Source organism: Antedon bifida, chromosome 10, assembly GCF_963402885.1.
Source record: "Antedon bifida chromosome 10, ecAntBifi1.1, whole genome shotgun sequence".
Classification (NCBI taxonomy): Eukaryota; Metazoa; Echinodermata; class Crinoidea; order Comatulida; family Antedonidae; genus Antedon; species Antedon bifida.
In genome coordinates, this window is record NC_136235.1 from 187,276 (window position 1) to 199,530 (window position 12,255).

A 12,255-nucleotide genomic window follows, 5' to 3' on the forward strand; every position below is an offset into this window, starting at 1 on the left:
AAGTATCATAATAGTTATTAACTTTCGCCAAAAATTAGTCGAAAAAAAAAAATTTAACCGAAATACAGACGTTTTTTTATTCAAAAATATCTGATAATGCAACACGCTTGTTTGGCTACTCTGTATGCATAATCATAAAACTTACTCGCGATCTGTGTGAAAACACCTTCTCAACCGCGACGAGTTGTAAACAATCCTAATTAGCATCATGCATAATGCATACTCGTGGTTTGAAATCTTTGTTTACTTTCGCTCGTGACGATTTTCCAGATGAAATGTAATCAAATTAATTTACCTATTAATTACGTTAAAAAACTTGTTGTTTTTGGCTTGAATTTTCGACTTAAAGTGAATAACTTTAATATTACTTTGATAATGGCCAATTTAAATATAGAATATATTTTTTTTCATTTTTTGTGTTTCAAGGGACAATACATCTTTAAGTTAAGTTAAGTAAGATTGTCATTTTATTGCATGTTGTTTGTCCAGTGGGGCAGCAAAACTCTCTTGTGTGATTTGTACATGGAGGTATAAAAATAGATTTAAACAAAATTGATTTATACAAATATTACTGCGCTTGTTTGAGTTCACTGTAGTTACAAGGTTACATATCAATTATTTCAATATCGTTCAATAAACCTTACTTAACAATTATTGTCCACATGTGGAATTATTTTCATTCAAGCATTGATGATTTCCAAATAAAGATCAATACGCTCGACTTCCCTTACATTGGAATACGAGTTGCATTTATTTTGATATTGTTTGTCTTTTTAAAGAGGACAGTACACCACCTGTTCTTGAATTTAGAGAAAGACCATCTAAAACAAGTGGAAATATAACAATAAGTTGGACATATAATGAAGAGTCGTCATCTACCTGTACTTTAAGTAGACCATCTGGTATGATTGAAACAGTTAACTGTGTCAACCACACTTGGTCCGCTGTCGATTTACCTGAAGGCCGCTATGATTTGTACGTTACTGGGACTGACATCTCTGGCAACGTAGCTGCATCATCACTACACTACTGGTCTATAGGTAACTACAGTATTACTTTTAAACTATACAGTATGCAATTATTGTGAAATGTGTGCAAATTTTTAACGGAACTATATGTCATTGTAGATTTAACAGCTCCAGTAGTATCAATTACCTCAAAACCATCTACTCAAAGTAATGTGGAACAACCAGTATTTCGATTTAGGTGCAACGAATACCCTTGTTCGTATGATTGTAGTGTATTTCGTCATGGTGACACACCAAACTTTATACAATGTTCCAGTTCTTTTACAACTGACATCTTAATGGAAGGATCGCATAAACTTCGCGTAAGAGGGATAGACCAAGTTGGTAACATAGGAACATTTGTTGAGTATTCCTGGTTAGTTGGTAAGTAACAAACAAAATATAACATAAGAACCAAATTATTTGCAATTAAATAAGATTATATTTAGAAAACTTTATGCTTAGTAGCTTTTTTCTGCCAGTTGCCTGTACAGTAATAAAGGTAAAACTCCCATGTGTACGCTATACCGGCAAAATACTACAATTGAATACTGAAGGATATAAGATAATTAATATAATATATATTTTAGCGAGCAATTTCATTAAAAATGTGTTCTTTTACTTCAAGATCTGTCACCACCCACTATCGAAACGCTTCAGTCCGTTACAATAAACTGCGGTGACGACTTTTCACCTTTTACAACTGGGACTCCTGTAGTTAGTGATACGCAAGATATTACTCCTGAACTTGAATACAAAGATTACCCCAATCAACAATGTACAATCAATAGAGTATGGACAGCAGTGGACGACGCCCTCAATTCGGCAACATCAACACAGTTATTGAACATTCTCAATGCTCGTCCTCCAATATACAACATAGAAAGCAATGTGTTAGTTCCATGTGGCGATTCACTTGCAGGAAAAACCGATTCTTATCAACTTGTTTCAGAGGGCATTTTGGAACATGAATGTGGAAGAGAAATGACTGTAACATATGTAGATTCTGTGGACATTGTTCAATGTGACACTGAATTTATAAGAAGTTGGACTATTTCTGATGACTGTGGAAATGTCATTACTGAGCTTCAAACAATTCGAGTGTTACCATTACAACTCCCAGTGCAACCCATCATAGGGCAGGTAAATGTTGATTTAGGCGAAACCTTGGAATGGCCTGCTTATCCTGGATCTCAATCTTATAAACTGTACGTTTGGCCTAACGATGAACCCAAGCCAGATGGGATATTTCTGACTTCATTATTTTACTACCCTGTTGATCTGTTTACGCAAAATACGAAATATCTCTGGCAAGTTGACTACATATTGGATTATGCTACAAGTACGTTCTTGAACGTATCTTTTATACCAAGTCCAATTTGGGGATTTGAAACAGGGACCTATCCTGACATCACAGTCACTGATGTTTACGTCCAACCTGAAGAGCGTTCAGGTGAAGAGATGACAGTATCTTGGACAGTTAGAAATATCGGATTCAGGGGCAGTACTACGTCTACGTGGTTTGATACTGTCTACCTATCACCTAGTCAAACATTCTCAACAAGCTTGTCGTGGAGAGTTAGGCAAGAACAAATACGATTCCTGGATCCGAATGATGGATATATGGCATCAGCAACATTTGATTTAGCAGATGATGATCTAGGGACTTTCTACGTATTTGTATACGCGGATGAATACAGATATATCTCTGACGATATTGACACCTCAAATAACATAGGACGAAGTGAAACGCCGGTAGACGTAAAACTAACACCACCACCAGATTTACAAGTGAAGGAAGTGTTTGTGCCAGAATCAACACGTACAGGTATTTTATTCATCTTGTTATAATGTATATCATCCGACTATAAACTTTACACAAAATGTTTACACAAAATATGCAATAAAGTAATGTAAACATACTTATAAATATTAATTTAGATTATCAATTTGGTTTATTTTTATTTAGCATCAGGAAAAGACATTGAAGTGGGATTCATTGTAATTAACGCTGGGTTTACGGCAACAAAACCAACAACTATATACGACACAATATATTTGATGACTAGCAATACTACATTAACACTTGATACTGAACTTGCAAGAGTACCTCGTAGCAATGGTATTGCTCCTAATGAAGAGTACACTGTTTGGCAAACGGTGACTATACCACGAAAATTAGAAGGTACATTTTGGATCTACGTAGAGACAGACACCACCAACGGTGTGTACGAGCACTTTAATGAAGATAACAATGGAAAGTATTCTGATGTAAGTTTCTAAAGGAAATATTTGATCCATTTTGAAATACAGTACAAGATAGAAATAACATAAGTACTTGTTGATTATATTTAAACCCAAGAAACCATCGGGCACTACACCAACAAGACTTTAAATCCAGTAGTATTGTCGTTAATTTTAATTGTTAATTGGTCATATGACCAATAGCTCACTGACGTTCTTTCGTAGTATTTAAATCATCGACTCAGAGGCAAAACAACTAAAGTAATAACATTTTGTTTTATATCATTCTATTTTGTTTGTATTATTAGAGTGCTATTCTAGTTTTTATCGGCCAGCAGCCAGATCTTGTTCCTACTGTGTTCGAATTTCCTGAAAACGCTGAGTCTACCGAGTCTATAACGATATCATGGTCTGGCGAGAATAAGGCTACAGAAGAACCGTTTGAAAATTTCTGGGAAGATCGTCTGGTAATGAAACATAAACATTACGAGTGTCGGGTGTTTCTTAGTTGATTCATTGTACAGGGGAAAAGTTTTCGGTTTTGGGAGATTTAACTGTATTTTATGTTGTATTGTTGCTTAGGCATATGTCAGTATAATTGTATACTAACAATTTTAAATTACTTTATGAACACCTACAATCTACCATTTTAATTACTATTTCAGACAATATCTGGAACAAACATAGAGTCAACGGTTATTTCAACTCAAACATTTTCAGGAGATTTACTAATTGACGACAGATATGACAGAGAAGCTACTTTTAAGATACCCTCAGATTATACGACGGGGCTTTACAACCTAACTATTCATATCGATCACAGAAACCAAGTTTTTGAATTTGATAGTGACAGTAACAATGTCCAATACAAACCGTTGAGCATTCAGCAAAAGTTACCAGATTTTCAAATAGACTTTCTCAACGCAAGCCAAATGTTTGACATTGAAGCTAATTCGGCGTGGTTGGAAGTCAGTTGGCGTGTCATGAACAATGGCGTAGGTAAACCTGGAGTTGGTTCTTGGACTGATCGATTGTACCTATCGAAAAGTTCTACAACTGATTACTCTCAGACAGTTGGTGAGGTGACTCACAGACTTGTTGACGAGCATGAAGAATCGGTGGGATTTCTCCCAGATTCGTTATATCTGGTAAAAACTAAAATAGATTTGTCTCAACGATACTCTGGTGAATACAACCTAATATGTTACTCTGACTATCAAAATCGTGTTATAGAAGAAGATGATGCAAATAATGCTCGTTCTGTTAAAATTATTCTCCAGGAGCGAATATCTAATTTAGTCGTAACTGGCACAACCCTCAATGGTGGTAGTGAGTATAAAGCGTTGGCTGGAGAGGAGCTTGAATTTGAGTGGGTAGTATTCAATGAAGGAACATGGGTGACAAGTGAAAATGAATGGACGGACACAGTTTACCTTTCTAGGCTAAATTATATCGATTCTTCGGCGATTTTATTAGGATCAAAGGAGCAAGTAAACTCGTTAAAACCTGAGGAATCTTACACATCTGCAATACAGTTTACTTTACCAGATGATATATGGGGTACACTGTTTATTTTAACAGAATTAGATAATAACAGAGACCTCATTGCACGTGATACATTTAAAAATCGCATTGAAGAACTTGACGTTTCGTTACCACCGTCTGCACAGCTTGGCGTAATCAACTTGCAGTACAATGTTCTAAACAACCAACAAAGACGAAAACGTCGTCAGACTGATGATATCACGACGTCGACGCGCTATTTGTCAGTGATGTGGTCAATACGAAACTCGGGTAATTCCATGTTTAAATCACGCACTTGGTCAGATGCTGTTATCATCACGACTGAAAAGGGTGTTACGGAATTTCCAACCGGTATTGTAATCGGTACTGTACAAACTGGGTCTAGATTGTATTCTGGCCAAATTTACAACGTGTCAAAAACGTTTGTCATACCTGATAGCATAAATGGTGGTACATTCTATGTGTATGTGATTCCCGATTACTACAAAACTCTTACTTACATAGAGTTAGAAACGTTACCTATTTTTGATGCCAATATACCAGTTGATATTCCATTGATACCAAAACCAGATCTAGAAATAACTAATGTTATAGATACTTACCCGAATTCTATAACTGCTGGTCAACAAATAATGATTAGCTTTCAGGTGATTAATAATGGTGGGGCAACCCGGGCTAGTTCCTGGACAGATTCTATCATTCTAAGTAAAGACCCACAGATATCATCTGGTTCTTTGACTCTGGTCGAAATACGCCACATCGGCAGCTTAGGCTACGATGGATCATATGCAGTAAATGCAGCTGTAAGGCTTCCTTTTGGAATTACAGGAACATACACGATTTTTATCCAAGTAGATACTCAGTTTAGCGTGGAAGACATCGATATAGACAACAATATTTTTAAATCATCTAATCAAATCATAGTACTTCCAGCTCCTTTACCGGATATTGTGCCTTTTATCAATTTATTGGAATCTTCCATCCGTTCCGGTGAGCCATTTTTTCTCCAATTAAACATCACTAGCTTTGGATTAGGTGTCGCAAACCAAACCATTTATAATAGTGTGTACTTAAGCCAAGATACAAATCTTGACCCATTTGACCGAACACTTTTGAGTGCGAGTACTATTTTAGACATTAGGGCGAATAAAACGCAAAATGTGTTGCTGGAAGTGTTTATGCCGTTCGATATACCATCAGCGAGTTATTACATTATTGTGAAGATTGATAGTAGGGATGATTTGTATGAAGAAAACAACCAAAATAACGACGCGTATACACAAGTCGACATTGAAGAAACTGTATCCACAGATATCGTCGTAACTTCTGTCCAGTCATCTCCATCAACTTTAAAATATAACAATGATATTACGGTTCAATGGTCACTTATTAACAACGGTTCGCTGGATGCCAGAGGATACAAATGCGATGCGACATATTTATCTGTTGATGATAAGTGGTCCATTGACGATGAAGAGCTGGGGATCACATGTTCATCAATTAATCTACCAGGGCTAGGTGCTAATGGACAAGATTATTCCATGGTGACGTCATTACCATTAGTCAATCCTATTAGTTATAATACTATAGTTAGAACCCGAAGTAACATCAGGGATCCTGATCTAAATAATAATATTGCCGTAGCTTTAACTCCAACCGTAGTAGATATGGATCAGCTATTTCTTGATGTGCCGTATACATTCAAATTAGGACGTTTTGAAAGACGAGTATTTCGTATAAGAGATATCCAGGCAGAGAAGACATTGATCATTTCATTACGAAGTAATACGGTTACAGATTTTAATGAATTGTACGTTAAGTACGGTGAAATTGTAACACCTGGGAATTACGATGCAACTGGGCAAGATTTTCTTGTGGCAGATCAAGATACAGCAATACCTAATTCAAAGGCTGGAGACTACTATGTTTTGGCAAGAAATCTTGGAAGTATTCTGGCTAATGAAGACAGCGAATACCAATCTGATATAACATTGACCGTCAAATATGCAAAACTAGAAATACTTGATATTTTCCCACAATCTGCAGCCCCTTACGGCACTACTACCATAAAAATCTCAGGCACCTTATTTCCAGAGGAGGAATTTGTTTACCTGTCACTGCCAAACAACGAAACAAAGATTGAAGCTATTGACGTCTATCATTTTTCTTCTTTAGAGGTGTACGCAACTTTCAATCTGTCCGCATTAGGTATTGATACTTTCTGGTTTGTCCAGATAATAGATCGTTATAACTCGAACCTTCAGACAACATCATTACAAAATCTAAGAATAATTGAAGGAATCCCTGGAACAGTTAATATGAGACTAAACACTCCAGGAGCTCTTCGTCCACAGGAAACAGCAATACTGTCACTATTCATTCAGAATATTGGTAACACAGATGTTCCCACTCCAATAGTTCTTTTTGAAGTGATCGGTGATGCCAGCGCTCAACTAATCCGGGGTTCTTACACATCTGAGTTACAATCAGCGCATACTATTTACGCAACACCTCAGGAAGGACCTGGTGGAATTCTGCCCCCTGGCGGCTATGCACAAGTTTCAATATATATACTACCAGAAAGTTTTGATACCGAAAATATTCAAATTAGAATGGTTGAAGTTAAGCCATCATCTAATGTTAACCACTTCTATGTCGACAGTAAAGACTCTCTTCAACCAAGCTACATAGATCAAGTGGCCTGGGATCAAATTTGGATGAACTTTATCAGTTTTGTAGGAACAACACAATTAACTTTAACGCAACAACTTTCGTCAACCGCCAATCAGCTGAGTTTAATTGAACGCCGGCCGATTGATACGACTCTGCTAGTGGATTACATTATCAACCTTTCTGATGGTATTTTATCAGGTGTATCACTGTACGCTAATATTGATTTGAAGGTATCTTATCCCTATACTGGTTTCAACGAACTAGAACTAGAAAGAGAAATTAGTGCTTTGATTTCACATCGAGAATATGTCGGTTCTTTTGGACGTGGATGGAGAATAAAATATATGTAAGTAACCTTATCTTTTCACACATAGCTCGTTGCAAAACTAAAGACGTATACGATTTCTTTTGTACAACTGTAATCATGAATGAAATAAGTTATAACACAATTGTTGTACTGCAATTAAACCTAATTAACTTCGTCTTTTTTTCATTGTAGTGATACGAGGTTGAAGGAAATCACTAGTGAATATGTCAAACTCCAATTTGGATATATAGTAAATTCATTCTCTGTAGTTAATTACAACTTCTATGAACATTCGTCAGTCGGAACGATCGAAATAAAATCTGATGGTAACTATATTTCTTTTTATTTATAGAATATTATGCAATACAATGCAATAGGCCTATCAACAATGTAGAATATTCAAGCAAGTTGGCCCATTGTGCCTTTATTTGTAATAATGGCATTTGCTTGTATCGATAGGCTACAATAAGTAAATTACGTTATGATCGAATCAAATATTACATAATTACGTCATAAGCCTGATATGGATGTAATACAGGACACTTGTGTGTTTCGCATTTATTACAAATTTCACTTTAATAGCATTAACATTTATAACGCTAACTCTGTTTTCTATTTCAAGAAATAATATTTGCTGACAGGAAGTCTTCTATTGTTACCTACTACCACTTCGACAAGACAAGTAAACTTCTGCAGTATATAGATAATGATTTGGATAAAACCCGGCTGAATTTCTACTATGAACAGAACCTTTTAAAACGGATTGTCTCAACGGCTGATGTTTCTATTAATTTTTTGTACAATAACGCTGGCTTGATTGAAACTGTTACAATGATATCACCAGGACAAGAGGATCTTCTGGCAAAGTAAATAGTATTATTAGTTTAACCTGTTTTTAAATTCGTTAAAGTTACTAAAAGTGCAATGAGCATTGCCTTTGCGACAACCAAAAACAGTCACGAATTGGAAAAATTAAGTACTGAAACGTGTGTGCCTGTAATTTGATATTTGTGTTTTTGTTGGGGTTTTTTTTTTTTTTGGGGGGGGGGGGGGTGGTATTTTGTTTCATGTTTCGTCTAAATTTTGTTAACACATATGTTAACCATTGTTTTCAACAGTTATCGATATGATATCGACTCTCGGTTTTTACTGTCAGCAGACATTAACGGTCAAGTAACACACTACGATTATACAAATGATGGTGCACTCCAGTATGTTACATTCTCTGATGGTTCTACACAGATATACGTATACGATGAAATGAAACTTTACACTGGGTCATCTAGAAATTCAGCAGACGGTAACGTAGAGTCTAGCCTGGAATTCAACAACAACGGTAACGGCAGAGTAGATTCTGATCATTTCCCAAGTAACGATCAAACCACAGTTATCTTTGATGAGAATGCCAATGCTGCATATGTGAAAACTGTAGGTAGATTGTCCTATAGATTTATTCGTGATTATGGAAGCGAAGTGAAAACAATTTACGCTGGAGATCAGGTAGTTATTTTGCACCTTTCTAATATAGATCTTAGTTAGGCCTATATCAAGCTTTATAGGCTTTCATTTTGATTTTGTTTAAATTTCCATAGGTCATAAGAAAAGAAACTTATGATGCTTCGACTGGAGTTTTTCTAGAAACTGATCCAAATGGAGTAGAAACGTCCATCAGTTATTCGTCAAAAGGAGACATACTGGCTATCGAAGATGGAAATGGTAATATACGAACTGGAACCTATGATGAAACACAATCGGTTATTACATACCCTGACATGACAACTGAGGTGGTGAACTATGATGAAAATGGTCACATAAGTAGTTTCAAATCACGAGCTGGCGAGATGACAGAGTTCAATTACAATGAAGCTGGTAATCTTGTTTATAAAAAGATACCAGACGAAGATTCTACGTATTACCAGTATGACCATCGGGGATTTGTAACACAGGCTACTAATTCTATTGGTACAATCTTTATTAGATACAACACAGATGGTTTCCCATTGTCAGTAACATATCCAAATGGTAGAGAATTGGTGTACGAATATGACCGTTATCTAAGAACGCGTATTTACGATGCTAATAACCAAGACTATGACATAAGGTACATATACGATGATTTAGACAGACTGGTAAGAGTTGTAGATGAAGGTTCTGCAAAAAGACAAGAGTTAATGCAGTTACAATACGATAACAAGCAACGAATGATTGAACGAAAAACGGGAAACAATTGCTCAACGATTTATAGCTACACAGACACCACAGTAGAAAGTCAAGTTACGTCATGTATAGATGCAAACCAAGCTAATCTGATGTCAGAGGTCTACGAATTCGATCAACGTAACAGACTTAAAGTGTTGAATTCATCAGATGGAGTTTGGACATACGGATACGATTCAGCTTCACAGATAATATCTTGGACAGATCCTACGGGAAAATCAACAGAAGTAAAATACGATGACGCAGGAAATAGACGTATATTAACAATAAATGATAACTCAAAAGCATATGATGTTAATAATCTGAACCAATATACAAGTTATGGAAAAGGTGAATATTGGTCATATGATTTAAACGGAAACCTTGCAAAGATACAACCTGACAATATATACGGAGACACAGAGAGTTACACGTTTAGTGACGATAATCGACTTCAAGAGTATTCTACAGCAGAGCAAGATTGCAGTCTGGAATACGATGCACTTGGAAACATATACCGATCCACATGTGATGGAAAAACAACACACTTTCTTGTTGATCCGTTCGGATATTTTGGTGCAGAAATTATCTCTGAGGTAAATGTTTATATTATTATTAATAATATCTACCATGGCATACCATAACAAGATGATCTTCATTGTTCATCATTTGGTACTGGTACTGGTACTGGTTCAAATAACCGTCTCACAGAGACATCTGGTAGCCATTGACTTAAAGTTGGCTTTTGGATGTGTTACTTTTAAATATACAGTACGAGAGTGACCACTACTAAATTGCACAGTCACAAAACAACTTGTAAAACAGTTCATATATACAGTTAAAACATTGCTGGGAATTATAAATTTCTGCTCTGTATGTATATTTTTATATGACAGTTTGTCAATTTTTAGATCTGAAGTGCTTAAAGCAATTTAATTTTGCAATTTTGTGTATGTTTCATATTGTATTTTTCTCATTTATTTTTAAGGCATCCTCTAATTGGCGATTTTTGAAAAAATACATATATATGTAGCTCAGTAAAACTATATAATCATCCACAGGAAACCGACGACAGTCTCCTAAAATACGTCTTTGCTGGACAAAATGGACTGGTTGCGCTAAAGAAGTACCAGGATCAGGTCTTCGATCAAGTATTTTACTACCATTTTGACAGACTCGGGTAAGTTAATGTTTAAACGAATAACCACCAACGTTAGAAAATGCACTGTACTATGTGGCGACAATTATTTCATTCAGTATCAACGTTCTTAGAACGAAACTCGACATACATAATACAATTCATAACAATCGTCGAATTTTTATAGGAATTTGATTTACATACGTCATGATTTACATACATCCCAACAGTTCTATCATTTTTAATAAAGAATACCTGGGTATAGATTACGCACATTTCTTCCACAATTTGAAACGACTACTATATTTCATTTTAAATATTTGTAGCTTTTTGTGGAAAAATATATTTTGGAGAATCAATGACATGTTCGCGTAATACTACTGCATTATTCGCCTTAGCACTGTTTAAAAAGGGATTTTTCTTTTATTGTCTTATTATTCGGATCCGTTTAGATCAACAAGAGCAATTACAGATGCAGATGGGAACTCTATAAATATTTATCAGTATGATCCATTTGGCGGTATAACAATGAAGTCTGAAGGAGTCATCAATAAGTTTACATTCATTGGACAATGGGGAGTACGACAAATGGACGGAGTTTCACATCTTTACAATATGAGAGCCCGTGTGTATGACCATCGTCATGGCCGGTTTTTGTCCCAAGACCCACTAGGCATAAACGGAAAATCGTACAACTCGTACGCATATCTAAACAATGATCCTCTTTCGGGAATTGATCCAAGAGGGACAGTACCGGTAGTTGTAATTGGGGGTGCATTCGGATTGGGTACATACGTTGTCGGATATTTGTTAGATGATAAGCCATTTGATTGGACTGCAGCAGTTTCAGCGACCGTTACTGGAGCTCTTGGCAGTGTGAGCAATGGAGGGGCGTTAGCTGCTGCATTAATAACGGCTTCTGGGAACACATTACAGCTGGCTTTAAATGGAAATGGTATTAGTGATTATGACTCTGATGATTATGAGAAAATCGTTCAAGAGAGTTTCATTTCAGCTGTGCTCACCAAAGTGCCGTTTGCCGATATGTTGTTTAAGAAGTCAACAATACGTGAGTATATTAAATCGTTTTTGTGTTCAGAATATCAGTTCTAAAAGCTAATATTATATAATAATTACTATTAATGTATTAATACTGCACTTTGTCA

The 12,255-nt window shown here is 35.9% G+C and overlaps 2 protein-coding genes across 5 annotated transcripts in view; one reads left to right on the plus strand and one right to left on the minus strand.

The window, feature by feature from the left end:
* LOC144853856 (mediator of RNA polymerase II transcription subunit 23-like) overlaps window positions 1-12,255 on the minus strand; it is a 78,024-nt gene that overhangs the window by 64,002 nt on the left and 1,767 nt on the right. The window lies entirely within an intron of this gene.
* Window positions 1-12,255, plus strand: part of LOC144853851 (uncharacterized) — a 47,095-nt gene that overhangs the window by 30,492 nt on the left and 4,348 nt on the right. For all 4 annotated transcript variants that reach the window (XR_013614442.1, XR_013614443.1, XR_013614444.1 and 1 more), the window contains exons 10-21: window positions 780-1,040; window positions 1,128-1,391; window positions 1,636-2,835; window positions 2,977-3,278; window positions 3,560-3,718; window positions 3,917-7,794; window positions 7,948-8,081; window positions 8,378-8,621; window positions 8,874-9,255; window positions 9,348-10,547; window positions 11,013-11,131; window positions 11,542-12,158. Coding sequence is in view for 1 of the 4 variants with exons in the window: in XM_078711701.1 (XP_078567827.1) it covers window positions 780-1,040; window positions 1,128-1,391; window positions 1,636-2,835; window positions 2,977-3,278; window positions 3,560-3,718; window positions 3,917-7,794; window positions 7,948-8,081; window positions 8,378-8,621; window positions 8,874-9,255; window positions 9,348-10,547; window positions 11,013-11,131; window positions 11,542-12,158 (8,760 nt within the window). In the remaining 3 variants the exon portion in view is untranslated. The remainder of the gene's footprint in view (window positions 1-779; window positions 1,041-1,127; window positions 1,392-1,635; window positions 2,836-2,976; window positions 3,279-3,559; window positions 3,719-3,916; window positions 7,795-7,947; window positions 8,082-8,377; window positions 8,622-8,873; window positions 9,256-9,347; window positions 10,548-11,012; window positions 11,132-11,541; window positions 12,159-12,255) is intronic.